The 23,090-nt window shown below is 48.6% G+C and overlaps 3 protein-coding genes across 5 annotated transcripts in view; all 3 read left to right on the forward strand.

The window, feature by feature from the left end:
* Positions 1-153: 153 nt before the first annotated feature.
* Positions 154-4,543, forward strand: dnajc12 (DnaJ (Hsp40) homolog, subfamily C, member 12). The gene is made up of 5 exons (XM_049006892.1): positions 154-814; positions 1,974-2,052; positions 2,252-2,391; positions 2,874-3,021; positions 3,557-4,543. Exons 1-5 carry the CDS (start codon positions 737-739, stop codon positions 3,640-3,642), a joined length of 531 nt encoding a protein of 176 aa, XP_048862849.1. The 5' UTR covers positions 154-736; the 3' UTR covers positions 3,643-4,543.
* Positions 4,544-6,265: 1,722 nt separating this feature from the next.
* Positions 6,266-10,748, forward strand: cacul1 (CDK2 associated cullin domain 1). The gene is made up of 9 exons (XM_049008222.1): positions 6,266-6,868; positions 7,424-7,550; positions 7,895-7,997; positions 8,239-8,334; positions 8,851-8,953; positions 9,117-9,206; positions 9,297-9,435; positions 9,532-9,575; positions 9,829-10,748. Exons 1-9 carry the CDS (start codon positions 6,583-6,585, stop codon positions 9,870-9,872), a joined length of 1,032 nt encoding a protein of 343 aa, XP_048864179.1. The 5' UTR covers positions 6,266-6,582; the 3' UTR covers positions 9,873-10,748.
* Positions 10,749-11,342: 594 nt separating this feature from the next.
* Positions 11,343-23,090, forward strand: part of mypn (myopalladin) — a 35,784-nt gene continuing 24,036 nt past the window's right edge. For all 3 annotated transcript variants that reach the window (XM_049008217.1, XM_049008218.1, XM_049008219.1), the window contains exons 1-3: positions 11,343-11,606; positions 14,287-15,225; positions 22,402-22,577. In XM_049008217.1, the coding sequence (XP_048864174.1) occupies positions 14,288-15,225; positions 22,402-22,577 (1,114 nt within the window). In that variant the 5' untranslated portion in view covers positions 11,343-11,606; position 14,287. The remainder of the gene's footprint in view (positions 11,607-14,286; positions 15,226-22,401; positions 22,578-23,090) is intronic.

Raw genomic sequence — 23,090 nt, forward strand, 5'->3', positions numbered from 1 at the left:
TGCGGTGATAAATATGAGGCCGAAAAGCGTTTACATAACGAGTGTGTGAACACTGCATGTCCCATAAAGCACCGCGCTGCCCGCTCCGGAGGCAATGCTGGAAGTTGTGAATAAGGACTCCGGCCACGGCATGTCTCCGCAGCGACTGTGGCATCAGCCGTGAGAAGAGAAAATTTGCTTATCTGAAGTACCCACATACCCTCGTATCACGAATGCCAGAAATATTTAATATAGACTTTCATATGATTTTAACGTAAACGTAATTAATTCTAAAGTATATGCTCCTGTACTTAGTGCATTATATTGATCTTGACAACCAATGGAAAGAGCCATGTCTAAATTATATATGTACGTTTACCTACATCTGGGATAGGTATCCCAGGTACAATTTTCACATAACAATGAATGAATTTAGACAACAGTGCGGAGATTGTTTCAAAAGCAAAATGATAACTTGACCTAGTTTAACTACATTGAATCGGTGCACAGCATGCAGTACAATGCACTTGCATTAAATAACGTACCAAAAAATAGCAATTTGAATATTAACAAAAATACATGAGCGACATATACATTAGGTTTTTATACAGACCAGAAATGCATGGATCGTATGCGGAGAAGCTCCGCCTCTAGAGAGGTGGGATATGGGATATGGATAAATAACAAGCAGGAACAGCCCTTCTCCGAGCGTCCTGTCCTCTGATGTCCACAGGTTTCAGACCTGTTACTACCAGAGATGGATGCGCTTTTGAATGCGAAGCCGGAGGATCTAGAAGATTATTATGCTCTTCTGGGATGTGACGAGTTGTCCTCGGTACGATCAGAAAGCACGGTGACTATGTGGCTCGAATTTGAAACTTTAAATGTCTCTGTTATGGGCTTGCAGTTAGTTAACTGTTGGTGGATGTGTCACGGGGACGGCGGAATTAGTGAAAGGTGAAAACTAATCCAGGGGTACCGTGCGCTGAAGGGTATGTTAGTTATTGAGTATTTTTGCAGCGCTGTATTCCGCTAAGCAACTAGCTAATAATGTGTTTTGCTTTCTGATTACTAGTAATTAGACGCCTAGTCTTGAGATTCTTGTTTTATGTTTATCTAGAAGGTACGCGACTTGTCGTCGACTATTACTTGACTACCCAGCTACATACTTACAAGAAGCCAGTGAACATCTAGGGTGAAAACAGGCTGTCGTCGTGAGTAAACTGGTTTGATGAGTCACCCGTCATTGTAAATGCAGCTTAGAGCACTTTAACTTGGAAATGGGTTTGGTTACAGACGAAGAGCAAATTTTCACGGTGTCTTTGTTAAAGAAATATGCACACCTCGCAATTTATGGGTGAAGTATTTTACATCAGATTATTTTATGAATTCACAAATCATCATAGCGTAGTTAGAACTGAATATTGTGGATGACAACGAATAGCAGTTAAACGTGTGCTGCTGAGATTATATTACTATTGTATTACAGTGGGCTAAACAGAAGCAGAAGGACATAAATTCATCTTCATCTCACAAACGATTCATTGAGGGGTGATCATTGCTACTTAAGTGAAGGTATCCTGCCTGTGACCTGCTGAGGATGCAGTCTTGTGTAAAATGTTAGATGGAAGCAGAAACTAGGCAAATTTAACCGTAAAGAGCCCGTATCCGTATTACAAACAGTAGCCCTATAGTATTTTAAGAAAGCTGGTATTACATTCTTGCGGAAAAACTGTCGGTCTCTAGTGCTTGTGAAGACAATTCGTGTTATTAGTAATGTTACAAGCTCCTGTAAACCAGAGGTTCATAAGAAGATCCAATAATAATAATAATAATAATAATAATAATAGTAGTAGTAGTAGTAGTAGTAGTAGTAGTAGAAAAATTATTGTTGTTATTGACATGGTTGATAGTATGTACTTTTCAAGTTTATTTTACTTAAGCAGATGAGGACTTTTCAGCACAAACATGGACACTGTACCCTTCCTTGCTAGCCTGAACAGATTCTTGCGGAATATAAAATAAGAGCCCTAGAGCGACATCCAGACAAGGACCCCGAAAACCCCAACGCAGGTATCTCTCTGTCTTAAATACGTTTGGATCATTCACTGTGAAAGATTACAAGAGAACAGCAACGATATTGTGCTGTGATGTGTGTAATGAATGTTAACGGGTCATGTCCTGTCAGTGAGATCCCCTCCGATAAGCATCGCAGGTACCTCATTTGTATTTTAAAAAGCAGCCGGTGGGCTCTCATCTTGTGCGTTTTTAGCGGAGGATTTTCAGAAGCTGCAGGAGGCCAAAGAAGTTCTGACCAACGAAGAAACAAGGAAGATGTACGACCTGTGGAGACGCAGCCGGATCTCCGTACCCTTCCGGGACTGGTGCTCCCTGAGCGACTCCGTAAAAGCCGTGCGTTTAGCTGCCTGCTGATTTATACTTTTGTGTGTTTTACACTTAAGCTTCCCTTAAATTCCCAACAATGAGGATTATGCAGATTTACGCAAGAATAAGGATTATGCATCAATGTATAAACAATTCATACAGTGTTTCTATAACTAAATTTCTTGTAGGTTACTAGTTTTACCCGTTTAATTAACCCCTCTGACTCCTGTCCGAGTGCCATGACGCACGTGCTCCCACCGTTCAGCTTGCAGGATCTAATATTGCTAAAAATGCTAATATTATTTCTGTCTGTTGGTTATAAACATCTGTGCCTTACTGGCTGGCTACATTTGCCATGGCTTTACTTTCCTATATATAGCACACAGATAAAGTGGAATTTGGTCGTTCAGAAAGCTGCTTCTCATGCTTACTGTAGGGGGGCATCCCCTTGAAATGGAGGCTTAGGGTTAAACCCTGAGCCCTTGAAATGGAGCTTATGTCCTTTGCAGTCGATGCACTGGGCCGTGAAAGCCAGGAAGGAGCCAATGCTGGAGGCTTCTCAGGAGACCCCTGCAGTCGCCCCCACGGGCCGCGTGTCTGAGGTGGAGCGACAGTCGTCCGCAGAGCTGCAGTCGCCCGTCACACCAACCTCTCCAGGTGAGCCTCTATCAGGATTTAGGGCAGAACTGCAGCTTCACAGGCTTTGCAGAACCTTTAAGGATCTCAAAATGTGAATCACTAAACGACACATTCAAAGACGTTCCATTGTATCATTTAGCGTCTGGCTCGGTGGGCTAAACCTCAGTGCTTGTGCTCAGAAGGTCGGCGGATCATCTGATCAACAGGCACTTCTATCCAAAACGGCATACATTGTTTTAAGAAGTAGGGTCCCTGGAGCAGCTGGGGGCTAAGGGCCTGGCTCGGGACTAACAGTGACGTCACTCTGCCGCCTTGGGATTTCAGCTGATCACCTGCTGATCACAGGCACAGTGTCCCATCCCACTGTACCCCACTGCACTCCTCAGAATAGCTCGCATAATATCACTGGCCCCCGGTGCGTCTCTCTTCATATTGTCCAGGCCCCGGGTTACTTGTGTTTGTGTGGCTGAGCAGATCGAGCAGGTTTCGTTCCCCCCTTTGCGTATGTCCAGGTCATTTCTGATATCCGTCTTCCAACCTCTTCTCTACCCAGGTGAAAATCTGTGGCACTGGCGTTTCCGTTGGACCGCCGATGCTCCATCTGACCTCTTGAGAAAATTCCGGAATTATGAAATCTGAGAAGAGAGCAAATAGTGCATTTTCCTGTGTCGTCAGCTACGTGCGCAAGTTGATGTGCCCCGGTGTTCTTATCTTGAGTTGCTCATAAATGGTGTTTACAGTAAAACGACGTGATCATTACTCATTATCCCCGCCGGCCTGTAAGAAGAGAATTGAAGTTCTGACAGTCAAATTTTAAATATGATATTTTAATTCCACGAAATGGTGAGGAGCCAGGGCCCCTGTTCATAAGAAACATTATGTTCTGTAATGTGCCCGTAATCCCCACGTACGTAACCCAGCATCTGTTTATCTGCCTATTTTTTAACGAAATGAGCATTTACATTTTCTCCTGGTCACTGAAGCTGACCCTGACATCTCATCCACGACATTTTGTGTTGTATGCAAATGTTCTTTGCAACGTATATTCATGAAATGTTTGTGTGCTTCAGGCATGCAGTTGGCGTCTCGGTGCCGATATTAAGTCATGTTAGTTATTAATGTTTGCACTGCTTAGTTCATTATAATTTGTAAAAAAGAAAACCGATTCCAAAATGTAGTATCGTTCAGACCATGTGACGTCCATCGTAATGCATCAAATGCAGTTTCCGTGAGCCCAAGAGCTGTAGTATCTGCGATGCGCAATTCAGCTGAATGTGCTAAATGGCGTAATGTGTCTTTAATTTAGCAATAGGTGAGTAGCTGCAACCAGAACATCTGCACTGGTCATTATACATAAACTACATCGCTGTGTTTAGATACTACATTGTGCACATAAACGGTCTCAGTCTGGTTAGCTGGAAAAACCTCATTTGTTTTTAGTTCAGATGGATGTCTTATGTAAATCACAAGTGTGGCTTCTTCGTAATACGGTATTACTGCTCGTCATTCTGCTTAATGCGAATAAATCATATGTAAATCATTTATTTCTTACTGAAAGATTGTGTCATTGACAAGGAAGTTGTTTCATGGGAAGGAATTGAGCTGAATTTGAGTCCAGCTTTGTGTGAGTGAGGGTGATGTTTTCCTTCTGCTCTGCAGAGTAACATGCATGTTTATTAAACTGGCCTCATCTCTGCTGCGGATGTAACGGGCCATTCCGCATTCTGCACACCGCCATAAGCACTATGAATTTGACAGTTTCTAACTATTGCTGTTTTTCACATAACATACTTCAATATAAAGCAATAGTTAATATATTGTTTGTACGAACAACACCACAAACATACCTGAAACAATGTTGACTGGAAAAATAATAAAAGTATAAGAAAAGTGTCTGACAGATAGACAGGCTGGAGATGTTTCCAGAGATAACAAGCAATAAGATCAGGGCGTCCTTCGTCCTGCCTGCCAACCGGCAAGGACCCGAGCGAGAAAGGCCTTTTCATCGCTCCCTGTCATTTATCTGCTGTTCAGTCAGAGATATTTCCTGCTGTCTGCACTCAGGAAATTAAAGAGCCGTGCTGTGAGTAATCTGCACCTGCTTATAGTGATAAAGGGAAGACATTACCTATGGAAATCTTCCCTTTCACAACATGAAAGCTTTCTGTGGAGAAGAATACATTAACCTTTCATGGATGGATGGAAGGATGGAAGAAAGAATAGGAAGATGTTTGCATTTTAGTGTTGATGGGTCTTACTGGTATCTTCCAGAAAACATCAGTCAGCAGGGAAATGGCGAAAGCTACCTCCCAATGATCATGGCTTATCTGTGTGTGACACACTAGGTTGGCTCGACTCCTGTCACAGGGTCGATGAAAGTTTGCATCTATTTATTTCACTTCCACATTAAACCCAGAAGTACTGGACAGTCAGATATTAGGTATTTCCAGATTCATAGTCAATATTCCCTAATATATCGCAATTTTAAAATGTATTGCATGATTACATGATAATCTTACATCATTACATGATGATTACATGATAATCAAACATTACTGGACTAGTAATGTTTCTTATGAGTTAAAAATGCTGCCAGATGGCAACAGTTTGGGGAGCAAAAGACTGCACTACAAATCTGATACAGTGGCCATGTAATACAGGCCCTTTCAAGTCCATCCATCCATTTTCTGTAACTGCCCTGTTCAGGGTCACGGGGGTCCAGAGCCTATCTCAGAATCTATGGGCACAAGGCAGGGAACAACCCAGGATAGGCCGCCAACTAAATGTAGGGCACACTCAGACTCCATTCACACCTACGGACAATTTGCTAACTCCAATTCACCTTAACGTGTTTTAGAGCTTTGGGGGGAATCTGGAGTACCCAGAAGAAGCCCCATGATGAAATAGGGCGAAAGTTCCACACACAGAGCTAGAGCAGAGACTCAAACCCAGGTCCCAGATGTGTGAGGCAACAGTGATAACCATTTCATTAATCATTAAAGCCTCTTTGCGAAATGAAGCATGTGGGCACGATTTTGATAAAAAAAAAAAAAAAAAAAAAAGGTACCGTTTTGTTAAAGCATATTTAACAATATAACCGTTTTTGCGTAAACCCGTTTACAGTCTAAATCAATGCGGACGCACACGAGCCCTTCACCGCGTGACCTGCGCAGTCTCCGCCCCCGATTATGCGCAGATGAGCCGTTTTCAGGCTCCATGGGAGTTGTAGTGTTTTGGAAAGCAGCTCTGGACACTACTGTGTATATAAGCGATTCTACTGGTAGGACCACAGAGAAGAAAAATCCGGCTGATTACTGTAGTTATTTAGCTGGGCACCTTTGTCGGGTTATGGTCACTGTATCCGAAGCGGCGGCGATGCTTTTGACACAAGGACTACATTTCAATCGGCGGCAAACTCGGCTGCCGCCAAGTGTCGCAGAACCGCAGGGAAACAACACGGCGTCCGACAAGTTCTGCTGAAAGGGCTGCGGAAGTGTGGCTTTAATGTTAATTTGAGGGGGCTGTTCGGGTTGGATAAGGACGGTATCTCGGCGTGACATCTCCCTGAGTGACCGCGGCATGGAGGAGAGCATGGACGCAGAGAGCTTTGAGATCGCCGACGACCATAACCATAATAACACTTGGGAGGCTAGTCCGAGCACCTATGAGCTCCCACAAAACCACCATCCGGAAAAGACCCAGTTCCTGTCAGACTCATCGGTCCTCGGTACTCAAACCCCGCCCGAAGAGCCACAGGCCGGCTCCCTGTCCGGGATCCCGATCCCAGACCCCGCCGACTCCAGTAGCGATCCCCCCACGGCCGGGAAGTTGCCTCTGAACATGAACAACACCACTTCCAGGTTTTGTAAGTCTTAAAGTCCTGCGGTGCATGTGCCCTGAACCACACTTCGCATGGCATTTGGTCTTTAACAAGTACGCGCTGTTACGGATGGATGGACGGACGGGCGAGAAGAAACGCATGACAGACGCAAGGCTGCCAGCTGTCACGCAAGAAATCTTACGGAAAATCTATATTTCTTCTAGTTCCATTAAAAACCTAAAGTTAGCTACGTCAAAAGCGTTGAGGCAGTTTGTAAACCCTACAGACCCTAGAAGGGTAATAAAACTGTTACATGCATGACAGTCCGTGTGCATGTGTATGCAGGCTTATCTCACTCCAGCCAGCTGACCGAAGTTGGCAGCCTTGCAGACTCCATTCAGGGCTCAACAGATAATAGCACATCTCATCAGCAGAAATTGAGACTTTATTTTCTTGGTCATTGGCCCTGTGAGTTTATGCAGGAGTTATGCTGATTCTCCAGACTGTAAGATGATGTACAAGAGGACGTGGATCGAACGGCATTACAAAACGCAGCAAATGGTTTGATTATCTTGTTTTGTTTTTGTTTTTTTGACCCAGTGATGAATGTGATGACGACAGACGACTACAGAAACACATACTGGCCCAAACTGGAAAAGGCCATTGACCAGTTGCTGCTCCAGAGCCCGGTTGACTACATTCCTATTTCATATGAGCAAATTTACAGGTACAGTCAGTCACACAAGGTGTGGAGGCTTCTCAGCGATTTTATTTGCAGGAAATAATGCTTCTTTGGCACCTTGCATTTGATGAGCCAGCACTCTGCTTTCTGTTTAAAGTAACATTGCGCAATAATCGTAAGTCATTGTGTCTGCTATGAACTGCTATTATTCCATTTTTTAGTACCTTTTCTTAGCACTTATATGATTTCATACTCTTCATACCTCTTTTCTTGCTGTCATTGTTTTGACCTTCTTTATACCTGCTCTCCCGCCGCTGGACCGAAGGTCTTCCTCCCCCCAGCGACTGATAAAGCCAATTCTCTGTTTGGGTTCCTTCTTGCCTTTTCAGCTGTGTGTACAAATGCGTGTGTCAGCAGCACTCGGAGATCATGTACAATGACTTAATACGGAAGATTACATCCTACTTGGAAATGGTTTCGGACGAGTTGCAGGTAAAGGCATCTCTGAGGGGCGAGAAAAGGCTGCATTTTTGTTAGTTGAAACATTTTTTGGTGGATCTGGTGGTGCTAATTAGCACTGTGGTAGCTAAAAGGGGGGGGCAGTCTTTTTCTGTTACATGACAACGGTAAGGTTTACAGAAGCCACAGTACTGCTGTCGTAGACTGTAACGGTGTTTACCGGAGACCTCTTTGCTGCTCCAAAGCCCTAACACCATTAATAATTCCCTTCCAGTGCTGTCCTCCGGAGAATTTCATTGAAAAGTTCGATTCTGCCCTGACACGATACATGGCGGCTCTGCAGAGCATCGTGCCCATTTTCATTTACATGGTAAGATGTGCTTCTCTGCTACACGTAAAATCTGTGTTTTTATAAAACCTTAAAAGTAGAGCTGGACTTAGATGGAGACTGAGTAGGGATACCCGAGCAGGGATACCCGAGCAGGGATACCCGAGCAGGGATACCCGAGCAGGGAAACCCGAGCAGGGATTCCCGAGCAGGGAAACCCGAGCAGGGATACCCGAGCAGGGATACCCGAGCAGGGATACCCGAGCAGGGAAACCCGAGCAGGGAAACCCGAGCACGGAAACCCGAGCAGGGATTCCCGAGCAGGGATTCCCGAGCAGGGATACCCGAGCAGGGAAACCCGAGCAGGGAAACCCGAGCAGGGATACCCGAGCACCAGCCTACTGGCTAGTAAAAAATTCTGATGCCTTTTTTTTTTACTGAACTGGGGGGTATTTTTTCCACATCTGCCCCTAAGTCACGTCTCACCCCCTGCTTATCCGTTCCCCCCAGAGTTCACCCTTGATGTTATGAGTATAATCTCATTTCTTTCCCTCTTAGAACAAGTTCTATATTGAAACGAAACTGAACAGGGACCTGAAGGATGACCTGATCCAGCTGTTTGCCTGGCATGTGGCGGAGAAGCACATCCACACCTTGATACGTGCGTCCCGTACCTCCCTCTCACTGCGTACCAGCAGCACCAGACACCTCCAGATGAATTTCTCTCACATTATCGTACAGAAAATAAGTGTGTGGCTCCTGAGCTGTCGTTAGAACCAAAGTAGAGCTGCTCAGATATTTAACAGCCCTCTCTTCCCTTTCAGCATTGCTTTTAAAAGCCCATTCCACACCTTTTCAAGTCAAGCCCTCGACAATGGCCAGTATAGTGAAAGGTCTTTACACTCTGCGTCCTGGTAGGTGCCATTTGCCCTGACATGCTGCCGTTACCCGGGTCCTGACCTGCACTAATACTTGCATGTTTCTCTGCCTTGTCTCCCATGCAGACTGGGTCAGATTAGCTCCTCTGCTATTCTCCAGCTTCATCCCGCAGATTAACCCGCCTGCGCAGGAGTGCGAGCTGCCCGACTACGCAGCTCAGGACCGCAGACTGCAGGCGGAGCTCTCCCTGAACGGCTTTGCCAGGTAGGCGTTCGACGGCCTCGCATCCATCACTGAGGACGATGCCTCCGCCGGGAGTGAGAGCCAACATCAACTGCTGTGATCCCTTTCATCCTGTAGGGGTGATCAGTCACGGAAGCGAGCAGGAGAGGACCTCGCCTACAGTAAGTAGAGCACCATTGCCCCCTCTGCCCTCCCCCCCCCCCCCCAGATATGCGGGCAATGTCACCCTTTTGTCCCCCACCTGCCACAGGTGACATCAAAGATGAGTCTCTTACTTAAAGAATGGGTTTTCGGATGTAAGCATGTGAGCCGCTTGGGGTAAAATAATTGGCAAAATACCATGTTACGGTAATTATTAGTATGGCTTCATTTTCCATGGGCGAGTGTCACTGTCCACTGCTGCTTTTGTTCCAGGTGGCTCGTCGTCGCCCTGCCCGAATTCCCGAGGCTGCAGATAGCGGAGAGTCAGTCTGTGTGCCGGTAACAAACGGACTGTGTGTGGCTCAGGGGGTCACGACTCCGCCTGTGATCAGATGGTCATCGGATTGAAGCAGAGATTAGCCGCATCTCTATTGGGCCCTTGAGCAAGGCCCTTAACCCCCAGAAAAATGCTCCAGGGGCCCTGGATGGACGGTGGACCCTGTGCTCAGACTCCAGGCTTTGCTCTCACCTCCGTGTGTGTGTGTGTGTGTGTGTGTGTGTGTGTATGTGTGTGTGTGTCAAAGGAGAGAGCAGGATGGACACGTGTTCTGGTGTCCTGCAACTGGTGCAAATGTTGAATTAAATTTCATTAAATTTCTGTGTCAGCCAACGGCCAAGACATGGATGGAGGTAACTGGCGGAGCTGAGGGGGCAGGACTGGGTGAGGCTCCTGTGTGTCTGCGGCAGACGTGCTCTGTCACAGCGGAGCTTCGGGGCTCCCGGCACCTCCCTCCTTAGTGAAGGCCAGAGTGACTGAAACCCCCCCCCCCCCAATGCTGCATGGATATCAGTGCCTCCGCCGGCTTTGGATTCGCTCTGCTATTCTTCACGATGTACATGTTTGATTGTATAATCGTTCCTGAGAACTTCCTTCCAGACCACTTACTGACTGATGATTTTTACGCGTGGATCTCGTGGACGTGCTCCGTGTTTTAATGTTTGCCATGTCAGTGTCAGAGCGATCAAAGCTGGCCCTTCCGTCCAAAGAAGGATTTATGCTGTTTAAATTACATTTTTTGTAATTATTATTTCATGAGCTCAGAATAAAAATTCCTCGTCATCAGTGACAAGGTCTCAGATTTCGCTGTACTGACGATGGTGGTTTTTACATGCAATTAAAATGAGTGCTTTTATTTTCTGAAAGCCAAAAGCATGTTTTGTGTGTCTACACCTAAATAAAGTCTTCTACGGGTCTGGGAAAAGTGCTGCAGTACTAACAGGGATGGGTTTGCGGTTTCTAGGGCTCAGTTAAAAAGTTACTTCACAGCCTAAATAAATAGTTAACAAGCAGAGATGGGAGATCACAGCTAGCTGGCTGAGCTGCGTCAGGGTTGCATCCGTTTAATATTCGGTACAGTGGCTGTTCAGGGCTGATGTGTGGTTTGAGTGATGAAAACTGCTGCCGCTGAATGTCGGGCTGAGACCCCGGGCCCCCTTGGAGGGTCTGAGGGCCACACTCCTGTCTGTAGTGTCAGGCAGATGTGCTCCGCGTTTTACTATGATGCATGCAGCAAGGAAGCACAGCAGCGCGCTTAGGGCTGTCCGTTTCAGCTGTACGGGGAGTGTGCGGGGCGCCCCCTAGGGGCAGCCCCCCCTCACACCTGCCACCTACCCCAGGCTCCTGTCAGCTTCTATAAAGAGGAGCTTTGAAAGATGACCATAGGTGCTGCTGTGGTAGGAATCCCTTTACGGAAGCCCCCTCCCATTGGGGAGGAATGCACCCTGGGCACATGGTCCCAGCCGCCCCCAAAATAACCCGCCAGCGACATGCTGACAAATGTTGCTACTTTTACTGGTGACAAGTTGCCTCTGCTGCTTGGCGCCATATTTTCGGTAAACTCCAAGGTTAGCTCTCAGCACAGGGAAACACCGCGCAGGAAAACGCAACAGACAGAGGTACGGACCCCATTCCCCGTCGGCCGTGTCCCTCGGGAGGCCTGGAGGAGTGACCCCCCCCCGTCCCGGAGGGGCGCTTCGGAGCTCAGCTGAAGGTAAAGCACCTGCTCACAGCTGTCCCCCTTCCCGTGCCCGCGCCGGCAGGGGGGCTCCCCGTCTGGCTCTTTGGGTGGTTCTGTCCACCGGCTCACTTGATACCAAATGCTCGCCTTTAGTTCCGGTTCCGTCTAGGTTCACCTGCCGGGCAGCAAACGCTGAATGCCGCTGGCTTGGGGGGGCTGTTGCAGCGTTTGCACAGACTGCACCATGCTTGAAAAGAGAAGGTGGAGAAAATGTTGAATTATTCACTTTGAGAGAAGCAGGCAGATGAAACAGGGGGCAGGATTTACCATAGCTAGAGGGGGTCGCTAATTTCCCTGCTTTTTCATGTAAAGTGACACCCCATCTATAATTAGGCCAGGCTTCAGTGCCGGTGGGCTGCGCGTCCTGGATTAATGCATGCAGCAGATGGGGGAGGGGGCGCCCTGGCTTCCCTGATCGCTGCCATTTGAGTGTCAGTGACACCTGTGGCCTGATCCTGTTTCTGCGTGAAGTAACGATGCCCCCCCCCATGGCAGGCCCAGCCGAGGGAGTAAAGCGAATTATAAACACATCAACAGGTGCTTCTGACCCCAGCTCAGGGCCATCGGCGTGTTACTGGGGGCAAATGCGAGCTAAATCACATTTGGGGTGGCAGGGTCAGTTATTATACAAAGAGATATTACCAATTTGTACAAAATTGCATCATATTCACGATGAAACAGAGTTTGATTTAAAGATGGACCTTCCGAAATGGTTGTACCCAGCCTCAATGTTTGCCTTTTCTCTCCTCAACAGAACTGGGAGGAATTCAGTGGGGGGGTCTTGCATCATTTGATGTGTCAATATTTGACGTAATTAACAGAGCGAGACCACCAGCAGTAATCCATGAAATATATATATATATATAAATCATACATAACCAAATGACTATCTCTGGAAATGCAATGTAATGGCTTAGCTTACAAGAAGGGCTGAAATGCAGTCTGTGAATTAGTGCTTAAACATTTCAGTGGACTTGTTGCATTATGATTAACATTTGATGGGATGGTAAGATTCACCGATTCGCAATAGTGCAGCAGCCTAAAAGCTGACGGTGTGATGCCCCAGTTACAAAGAGCGCACCTCAGGATACATCGTTTGTAACATCTTTGCATCGGTAAAATGTAGATTTATTAATGTAGAATAATGTAGAATAATGAGTTAAATCATTTTGCTTTATTAATTTCGTATTATTTATTTAGCTCACTGTTGGTGTCACTAATGTTTTTGGGGGCCATTCTGCTTCCAAACAAAAGCAGGGCTTTTTATCGCAAACCCGCCTGCATTTGTGACCTGCTGCATGCAAAATCAAGCTTCTCCCACCAAGCTCCTCTGTTTAGGAAGCTGAAATATGACTCCTGGCTCATCGCCGTATGCTTGTATGTTGAAGCATGTTCAGTAATGAGCTGGATGGATGTATATTTGGGTAATTTAAAACACTTTGCTTAAATGTAATATGTTATATACATGGGAATGAATTATGGGGGGGCAAAGGTATTCTTACCCCCCTCCCAATAATGAAAACCAGCCAATACACCTCCCTGGACCCCCTTAAATGGGTGGAGACCTCGACTCCCCCAATGCTTAACCCAAAAAAAAAAACAGTAAAATATTCCTTGTTATAATTTTGTTGTATTTCCCCAAATCAACAGTGAAAGGTGTCATTTGTGAGTTACTGCAAACCTTTGCATGCAATAGCAAGCTCTGTTTGTGTCTGTGAGGGGAGAAGAACCACCAACTGCTTCTTATGTGCATGGAAAGTGAGGTAAGATCTGTGATACGGGCAACGATTGTTTGTTTGCTTTGCTATTTTTCCTTAAAGTAAAGAAAGGAAAGTAAGATATAGGTCTACAAGCAAGTCCTTAGTGTTATTTTGTTGTTTAAGTCATAATAACCATAATAACCTGCAGACCGTGCTGACCGTCACCTAACTCTCTGTCATTATGCCCTCCCAGCCGGGTCAGTACACCTGAAGTGGGACTGTCACCGCGGTTACTGGGCCAGCAGCTCCCACACCACACCACACCACACCACATCACACCACAACACACCACATCACATCACCAACATACCACAACACAACGCAGAATAGCATCAGCAGAGTTATCGAGCAGGAAGCAGCACACAGCCAGGGTTAAATTCATATTTCATTATTAGTAGAAGGCCTACTCCTTTATTACTTAGAAATTTTATATTTAAATTGATTCCCCTCTCTAAACTGTCCCTCAGGTGCCCTCTCTCATCTCCAGCTCTCACGTGCCGTCATGGCCAATCTTATGCAAGTCTCACAGCCAAGATGGAGGCGTGTTCGGCGAGCGTCGAATCACGTCACATCGTACCCGCCCTGCAATAGGCGTCTATTGTATTGTATTAAAGTAGTAGTTGCTTCATAAGTATGTTAGTTTAATGGGTCGGATCATTGGCAGTGCCTCGTGGTGTGTATCGCGTCACCTCGAGGTGTGTATCGCATCACCTTGGAGACGGAGATGCACGTCCCTAGTTTTAGTGAATTTGTTCAATGTTCAGCATTTCACCGAATGGATTATGCGCCGCTTATTCTTCCATTACAATCTGCCTTGAGATACATTCTTCAGTGACTTGGTCTCCTACTCTGTGAAATTTAGTCAAGAATTATTCCTTTTTGATTTTTAACAGGATGCAAGGAAACAGCCTGGAATCTTCCAGTTCATCACCTCGGCTTCGTCGAGAGGGCTGTCTGGCCGAGTCAGGAGTCCAGCAGAGGCAACGTGAGATGAATCATTCAGATGGAGCTCAGCACCTCCTCTATGGGAGGTCTGAAGACATGGGGGTGCAGGATCAATCCCCAGACCTCTCAGCTTTCCTGAGTGAAGAAGAATTGGACAAAAGTGTCAATTTGGCACAGCAAGCCATCAGTCAAGGTCCTCAAGAAGGGCGCGCTGAGGAGAAGGTGCCTTTGGTGAACTCCTCAAAGGCCTCAGCTTCCTCTGAGAAGAAGGGAACGTCGCAGACTCAGTCTGCACCACCAGAAAGGCAGATACTCCACACAACGGGCCGAGAAAACGACATCGTGAGGAATAACAGGACCCAAAAGGAGCCCATTCAGGATGTCCGAAAACCGGTCCGCAACACCTCATATGGACCGGAAGCTCAGTCCAAGAAGGAGTTTCTGAACAAGGCAGCTGACTTCATAGAAGAATTGTCATCGCTTTTTAAGGCTAATAGCTCCAAGAGGATCAGGCCGAGAGCTTGCAAGGCGCATCGGAGCAGGTGCCAGACTAAGGCCCAGCCGGATGAGGCGGCCTTTGCTTTCACTGCGGAAGACAGGGAGAGACCTGTGTCCACTTATGCCAGCGAGCCGCCTGTACACATGCTGTCTCCCCTGGAGGTGGCAGCAGTGAGTCTTATTCAACATGACACTCAGCAAGATCAGTGTGATACTGGACTACCAGAGAGCAATGCAAGTATGTCCGTGCCGTCGCTGCCGCAGAAGGCTGCGGAGCCTGTCATGGAGCCGCCATGCTTCCTGCAGAAGCTGAAGAGCAGGGAGGTTCCCGAGGGCAGCAAAGTGCAACTTGACTGCATCGTGAGGGGATGTCCGGCCCCCGAAGTCAGGCAAGGCACCGGTCACCATTTTTGTTTTTAGGGTTTCATGCTGGGGTAGGCAACCCTGATCCTGGAGGGCTGGTATCCAGCAGGTTTTCTATCCTACCTTAGATCAGCCATGGTTCATCAGAAACCAGGTAGGAAGGAAGACCTTCTGGATCCCGTGTCCGACTTTCAGTGAGTTAAACTTCTAATGGGCTTGAATTAATAGAAAAGAAATTCTATCAGAATTCAGTTCAGATTCAGAATACCTAGGCCTGTGCTTGGTGAGAGAAGCAGAGTACCTGGGCCTGTGCTTGGTGAGAGAAGCAGAGTACCTGGGCCTGTGCTTGGTGAGTGAAGCAGAGTACCTGGGCCTATGCTTGGTGAGAGAAGCAGAGTACCTGGGCCTGTGCTTGGTGAGAGAAGCAGAGTACCTGGGCCTGTGCTTGGTGAGAGAAGCAGAGTACCTGGGCCTGTGCTTGGTGAGAGAAGCAGAGTACCTGGGCCTGTGCTTGGTGAGTGAAGCAGAGTACCTGGGCCTGTGCTTGGTGAGAGAAGCAGAGTAATTGGGCCTGTGCTTGGTGAGTGAAGCAGAGTACCTGGGCCTATGCTTGGTGAGAGAAGCAGAGTACCTGGGCCTGTGCTTGGTGAGTGAAGCAGAGTACCTGGGCCTGTGCTTGGTGAGAGAAGCAGAGTATCTGGGCCTGTGCTTGGTGAGAGAAGCAGAGTACCTGGGCCTGTGCTTGGTGAGAGAAGCAGAGTACCTGGGCCTGTGCTTGGTGAGAGAAGCAGAGTACCTGGGCCTGTGCTTGGTGAGAGAAGTAGAGTACCTGGGCCTATGCTTGGTGAGAGAAGTAGAGTACCTGGGCCTGTGCTTGGTGAGAGAAGCAGAGTACCTGGGCCTGTGCTTGGTGAGAGAAGCAGAGTACCTGGGCCTTGTGCTTGTTTAGAGAAGCAGATTACCTGGGCCTGTGCTTGGTGAGTGAAGCAGAGTACCTGGGCCTGTGCTTGGTGAGAGAAGCAGAGTACCTGGGGCTGTGCTTGGTGAGAGAAGCAGAGTACCTGGGCCTGTGCTTGGTGAGAGAAGCAGAGTACCTGGGCCTGTGCTTGGTGAGAGAAGCAGAGTACCTGGGCCTTGTGCTTGTTTAGAGAAGCAGATTACCTGGGCCTGTGCTTGGTGAGTGAAGCAGAGTACCTGGGCCTTGTGCTTGTTTAGAGAAGCAGAGTACCTGGGCCTGTGCTTGGTGAGTGAAGCAGAGTACCTGGGCCTGTGCTTGGTGAGTGAAGCAGAGTACCTGGGCCTTGTGCTTGTTTAGAGAAGCAGAGTACCTGGGCCTGTGCTTGGTGAGAGAAGCAGAGTACCTGGGCCTGTGCTTGGTGAGAGAAGCAGAGTACCTGGGCCTGTGCTTGGTGAGTGAAGCAGAGTACCTGGGCCTTGTGCTTGTTTAGAGAAGCAGAGTACCTGGGCCTGTGCTTGGTGAGAGAAGCAGAGTACCTGGGCCTTGTGCTTGTTTAGAGAAGCAGATTACCTGGGCCTGTGCTTGGTGAGAGAAGCAGAGTACCTGGGACTGTGCTTGGTGAGAGAAGCAGAGTACCTGGGCCTTGTGCTTGTTTAGAGAAGCAGAGTACCTGGGCCTGTGCTTGGTGAGAGAAGCAGAGTACCTGGGCCTGTGCTTGGTGAGAGAAGCAGAGTACCTGGGCCTGTGCTTGGTGAGAGAAGCAGAGTACCTGGGCCTGTGCTTGGTGAGAGAAGCAGAGTACCTGGGCCTTGTGCTTGTTTAGAGAAGCAGATTACCTGGGCCTGTGCTTGGTGAGTGAAGCAGAGTACCTGGGCCTGTGCTTGGTGAGAGAAGCAGAGTACCTGGGCCTGTGCTTGGTGAGAGAAGCAGAGTACCTGGGCCTGTGCTTGGTGAATGAAGGCCCTTGGTTATATATGAGAACAGGAAGGTGAGGTCCATACTGACCTATGAATCTATATTAACAAGATAAGTCTCTGCCCTAGACAACCAGTTGCACTAATCTTACACTCTACTAAAGAGGGTTCGTTTTTCGTTAATGGCATTCTTCGCATACGCTGCAGATGGATTAGCACACATATCATAGTGTCAGTAGTCATTTCACTCTGGCAAGCTTCTTGAAAGGTGTTTATAACATATCAAATGAAAGTGTACGCTTAGTATATGTAGGTGGAACAGATGAAGAGTGTAGTTTTCTGTTGTTATGTTGCTGGCTGTATGAAAGTTTTGGTGATACTTTCATCTTTCCTAGCCTTGACCAAAACGAACGTCCGCTAACCCTACACATTATACACTTCACACTTTCCCCTGTAGTGGCTTCTTAAAGACCATTGTTTTCTGGCTCATCTCAAACTGTGAGCCCATCCGGTGGAGCGTAGAAGGCTTTCTAGTGGTTTTGATCTGCTCGGCTACGGCTTTGGTCCTGACCACTGACTCCCGTTATGTCTCTGGTCTTGCTGTGCAGTGGGACATTAGAACCTTTTGTGTTCTTCCAGGGAACATCTCACCTGCTTTTCAAATCCCCCAGGCGCTTGTGTTAGGGAACATCATTAAATTAAGGATCATTTTTGCTGGGTGTTTTGGTGACAGCGCAGCTGCTATACTGTGGGAGCGATTATCTTACTTCTGATTTGTCATGTACAGTGCCTTTGTTTCAGTGTACAAATGCAGCAGACTTTGGCATGAGTTTATAATATGATTTAAATGAGAGACGATTCACTTAGAGAACGGCAGAGAGCCCGGCGCTCTCTTCACGGTAAAATGTCCACCAACACATTTTGATTTTGTGCAGACTTTCTGTGCAGGGTGCCTTTAAAATAATGTCAACAAAACTCTTAAAAGGTAAAAACTGACGTGAAGTTAAAGCTTATAAATCCTCATCATCATAGAATGTGGTTTGTGTGCGAATCTCGGAGTCATCGCTTCATGGATTTTGTTCGTATTTTTATGAAAAATATCAGCGCAGAAAGAAGTTACAGCATCGGGGTATTGAGATGAGGCTGTAGGTGGGTCGTACCAAGCACCAAAACGCGGGGGGGGGGGGGGAGGGGGGTGGCTTAGGAATGAGGCAGCTGACAGGCGATACGCAGGGACAGCTGTAGCTGCGTGTGAGTGTGTGTGTAACAGGCAAAGCTGGCATTCAGAGTGTTATGTCAGGAACATCGGATCTTTCTGATGTCAGGCCTTGCCTGTGCAAAACTGCCTCTGGCCATCACTGGACGCCTCCCATCGGGGCCCGTGGCCCCTGATTTCTGAAATCAGCATTAAAACGGAGAAGGCTGATTGTGAGCTGAGGTATGCGAGATCCGCCCGCCTACGTCGCTGCACTTAACAGACAGGCACAGTAGTGAACCGCAAAGGTCACACTGAGAGATGGACGACTGAGTGGCCCCCCAGCCCCCACCCAGCAATGCAGGCCACTTCAGTAAGCTGGACGCACTAGCCGGCCCCGTAAGCAGGACCTGGACCTCTGGCAGCCTCAGGAAAGAATCACCTCAGAAGATTTTTCTGCACTCATACAAATTTCAGCAAGATCAACCTCTCTTACAGATTTTGTAGGGTTAGGTAAGTCGACTCCATTCATTTTAATGTTGATTTTACTTAAAGTTCTGCCAGCCTCATGCTGAAATATATACAGGCTGTTTTATATGCAGAAGATGTTCTTGGATGTGGGATTAAGACTGTTTTGATCCTAAATGATTGTGTGGAAGAATCTGTCATGTTACTGAGAGCCGAAAGTGAGCCCTGGGCTGGGCAGGACAACTGACAGGCGACACTGTCACACTGCACTGATGAGACAGGGACAATGTCACGCTGCGCTGATGAGACAGGGACACTGTCACGCTGCGCTGATGGGACAGGGACACTGTCACGCTGCGCTGATGAGACAGGGACACTGTCACGCTGCGCTGATGAGACAGGGACACTGTCACGCTGCGCTGATGAGACAGGGGACAATGTCACGCTGCGCTGATGAGACAGGGACACTGTCACGCTGCGCTGATGAGACAGGGGACACTGTCAAGCTGCGCTGATGTGACAGGGACACTGTCAAACTGCGCTGATGTGACAGGGACACTGTCAAACTGCGCTGATGAGACAGGGACACTGTCACGCTGCGCTGATGTGACAGGGACACTGTCAAACTGCGCTGATGAGACAGGGACACTGTCACGCTGCGTTGATGAGACAGGGACACTGTCACGCTGCGCTGATGAGACAGGGGACACTGTCAAGCTGCGCTGATGTGACAGGGACACTGTCAAACTGCGCTGATGAGACAGGGACACTGTCACGCTGCGTTGATGAGACAGGGACACTGTCACGCTGCGCTGATGAGACAGGGACACTGTCACGCTGCGCTGATGAGACAGGCGACACTGTCAAGCTGCGCTGATGTGACAGGGACACTGTCAAACTGCGCTGATGAGACAGGGACACTGTCAAGCTGCGCTGATGTGACAGGGACACTGTCAAACTGCGCTGATGAGACAGGGACACTGTCACGCTACGCTGATGAGACAGGGACACTGTCACGCTGCGCTGATGAGACAGGCGACACTGTCAAACTGCGCTGATGAGACAGGGACATCTGGGACACTGTCTGCTCTGGGGGAAAAAAAACATTAAATCAGAATCAGAAAGATCTTTACTGGTCAGGTGACTGTATAACATACAACATGCAAGAAAATTTCAAGACAATTTACAAGAATGTACAAATGAAAATTATACATATTATGAGACTCGCACTTAATTTTTTAATTTTGAGAACAACTTTGTAGTTAAGCAAGTGTTCACACTGGGTTGAGCAGGTAGCAACATATTTAAAATACCAAGTAAAACCGTAAACTTTACTTTCGCTTTGAGAGATTAATTACAGTTTAATAATCAGCCATTGATGGTTTTATCGGGTTATTTTAACAAGCCAAGCAGAGTCACCAACAAACACTGACAGATGCTGGTGCTGCGGGGACAGCGCCGCCCAGCTCGGCCAGCTCAGCACTTCAAATTAGAGCCTTACTCATGAGAAATGTAACAGGACACCGCATGACACCTCGCCATAATATCCCAGGGATCTCCTTCAGCTTAGAGTCCCGTATAAACAACTGAGACACAAGCAAAGCCCTGGTTCTGGCCTGCGGGACACACTCTGCTGCAAGGCTCTCATCCCAGCACATGTGCCAGCTGCAGGATTTGCATTAAGACCAGATGAAGACATATCTGGTCTGCTGTGTAGATGGAATTTTTGTGATGCTCCAGTGCATTTTGTAACCTTTGCTAAGCTTATACTGGTTTGTGAGCAAAGACTACATGACCTTACAGTGGGTGCGGGAACATTATTGCAGTAGGAACTTCATAGTTACCAGCCGAGTGGGGGGGGGGGGGGGTTGGGGGCTATGTTCAGGCAGTCTTCTGCCAGGCTGAGTGTTTACAAGAAAGGGATAGTGGTCTCTTCCATAAGTCTGCGTTGATCTCTCATCACTACAGACCCCTATATTAGCTGATCAGTGGGGATGGCCCATTCTTAAAGTCAAGTGTGGAGGGCACAGAGCCTGGGGCATGCTGGGAAGGGCACAAAGCCTGGAGCATGCTGGGAAGGGCACAGAGCCTGGGGCATGCTTGGAAAGGCACAGAATCTGGAGCATGCTGGGAAGGGCACAGAGCCTGGGGCATGCTAGGAGAGGCACAGAGCCTGGGGCATGCTGGGAAGGGCACAGAGCCTGGGGCATGCTGGGAAAGGCACAGAGTCTGGGGCATGCTAGGAGAGGCACAGAGCCTGGGGCATGCTGGGAAAGGCACAGAGTCTGGGGCATGCTGGGAAAGGCACAGAGTCTGGGGCATGCTGGGAAAGGCACAGAGTCTGGGGCATGCTGGGAAAGGCACAGAGCCTGGGGCATGCTGGGAAAGGCACAGAGTCTGGAGCATGCTGGGAAGGGCACAGAGTCTGGGGCATGCTGGGAGAGGCGTGGCCTACTTGTCTCTTAGATATTAACATTCAGGGCCACACGGAGGCACAGGTGTAGCACCTCACATTTCTTAAAGCCAAGTGAGCAAATATCGCACCTGAAACCTGTTTAATCACTTGATAAAAATACACTTTGATTCCTGCCAGTACTTTGGATGGTTTTGCTGTCATAATGTGTAGTTTTGAATTGAAACCGTATAAAAAGCCTGTGTGGGTCTCTTGTCATAAGCACACCGCTAGAGGTCTGTCTTACAGAAGCCTGGGGCTATCAGTCACTCTCTGGGTCCAAATGTGGAGTTTGTCAGGAACTTCAGTGCCCTCCACCCAAAGGTCAAAGGTCAGGCTAACAGGTGACTCCGAACCGTGGATGTTTGCCCCCCACCTCGGCGTGACCTTGACTGCATAATAGTGTGATGGTGTATTAGCTGTTTGTCAGACGTGACCTGTGAACGCCATCCCTGACCATGGGCCGAGGACCGTCAGCATTCCAGGTTTCACATCTCACCATGTAAGGGTCCATGTGCAGTTTGTACAGTGCGCCGCACATCTCACCATGTAAGGGTCCATGTGCAGTTTGTACAGTGCGCCGCACATCTCACTATGTAAGGGTCCATGTGCAGTTTGTGCAGTGCGCCGCACATCTCACCATGTAAGGGTCCATGTGCAGTTTGTGCAGTGCGCCGCACATCTCACCATGTAAGGGTCCATGTGCAGTTTGTGCAGTGCGCCGCACATCTCACCATGTAAGGGTCCATGTGCAGTTTGTGCAGTGCGCCGCACATCTCACCATGTAAGGGTCCATGTGAGTTTCTGCAGTGTGCTCCACGTCTCACCATGTAAGGGTCCGTGCGCAGTTCGTGCAGTGCGCTCCATGTCTCACCATGCATGGGTCCATGCGCAGTTCATGCAGTGTGCTCCACGTCTCACCATGTTAGGGTCCATGTGCAGTTCGTGCAGTGCACCCCACGTCTCACCATGTAAGGGTTCATGTGCAGTTACTGTATACACACAGTCATACAGGTTATATGCAGAGAGCGAACATTGAGAGTGCTGCTCTGGTAGAGGTTTGTCCAAACGCTAGTGTGGGGCTGTGGGGTCACAGGGGCTCCGACTCCAGCTGAGAGCAGACTGGCCCGTCTCCTGTCACTCCCTGATTCACAACACATCATTAGCAAAATATGGCTCCGGCATTGGCCTGTAACGGGTGACCTTCACCTGCAGGTGGTTCTGCGAGGGCAAGGAGCTCGAGAGCAGCCCAGACATCCTGATCTCAAGTGAGGGCGAGCTGCACTCCCTCATCATTACAGAGGCCTTTGAGGAGGACACCGGCCGCTACTCCTGCTTCGCCTCCAACGTCTACGGCACCGACTCCACGTCGGCGGAGATCTACATAGAAGGTGATGCTCGGTGGGAGGTGTGGCGTCTCTCACAGGAATCTCACAGGATCATGAGAGGAATGGAGCAGAGCAGGGTGGGGGGGAGGGGCACAACAGGGCAGGAGGAGGGGCAGAGTGAGGCAGGGCGGGGCAGGGAGGGGGAGGGGCACAACAGAGCAGGAGGAGGGGCAGAGTGAGGCAGGGTGGGGCAGGGAGGGGGAGGGGCACAACAGAGCAGGAGGAGGGGCAGAGTGAGGCAGGGTGGGGCAGGGAGGGGGAGGGGCACAACAGAGCAGGAGGAGGGGCAGAGTGAGGCAGGGTGGGGCAGGGAGGGGGAGGGGCACAACAGAGCAGGAGGAGGGGCAGAGTGAGGCAGGGTGGGGCAGGGAGGGGGAGGGGCACAACAGGGCAGGAGGAGGGGCAGAGTGAGGCAGGGTGGGGCAGGGAGGGGGAGGGGCACAACAGGGCAGGAGGAGGGGCAGAGTGAGGCAGGGTGGGGCAGGGAGGGGGAGGGGCACAACAGAGCAGGAGGAG

This window comes from Brienomyrus brachyistius, chromosome 3, assembly GCF_023856365.1.
Source record: "Brienomyrus brachyistius isolate T26 chromosome 3, BBRACH_0.4, whole genome shotgun sequence".
In the NCBI taxonomy this organism is placed as follows: Eukaryota; Metazoa; Chordata; class Actinopteri; order Osteoglossiformes; family Mormyridae; genus Brienomyrus; species Brienomyrus brachyistius.

What these genes read in the sequence shown, in the direction of transcription:
- cacul1 (XM_049008222.1), top strand. Translation starts at nt 6,583, where the DNA reads ATGGAGGAGAGCATGGACGCAGAGAGCTTTGAGATCGCCGACGACCAT. An exon ending in TCCCTGAACGGCTTTGCCAG is followed by an intron (nt 9,436 to 9,531) that starts GTAGGCGTTCGA and finishes TTCATCCTGTAG; the next exon opens with GGGTGATCAGTCACGGAAGC. An exon ending in AGGAGAGGACCTCGCCTACA is followed by an intron (nt 9,576 to 9,828) that starts GTAAGTAGAGCA and finishes CTTTTGTTCCAG; the next exon opens with GTGGCTCGTCGTCGCCCTGC.
- dnajc12 (XM_049006892.1), top strand. Translation starts at nt 737, where the DNA reads ATGGATGCGCTTTTGAATGCGAAGCCGGAGGATCTAGAAGATTATTAT. An exon ending in GATGTGACGAGTTGTCCTCG is followed by an intron (nt 815 to 1,973) that starts GTACGATCAGAA and finishes CTTCCTTGCTAG; the next exon opens with CCTGAACAGATTCTTGCGGA. An exon ending in CGTCACACCAACCTCTCCAG is followed by an intron (nt 3,022 to 3,556) that starts GTGAGCCTCTAT and finishes TTCTCTACCCAG; the next exon opens with GTGAAAATCTGTGGCACTGG.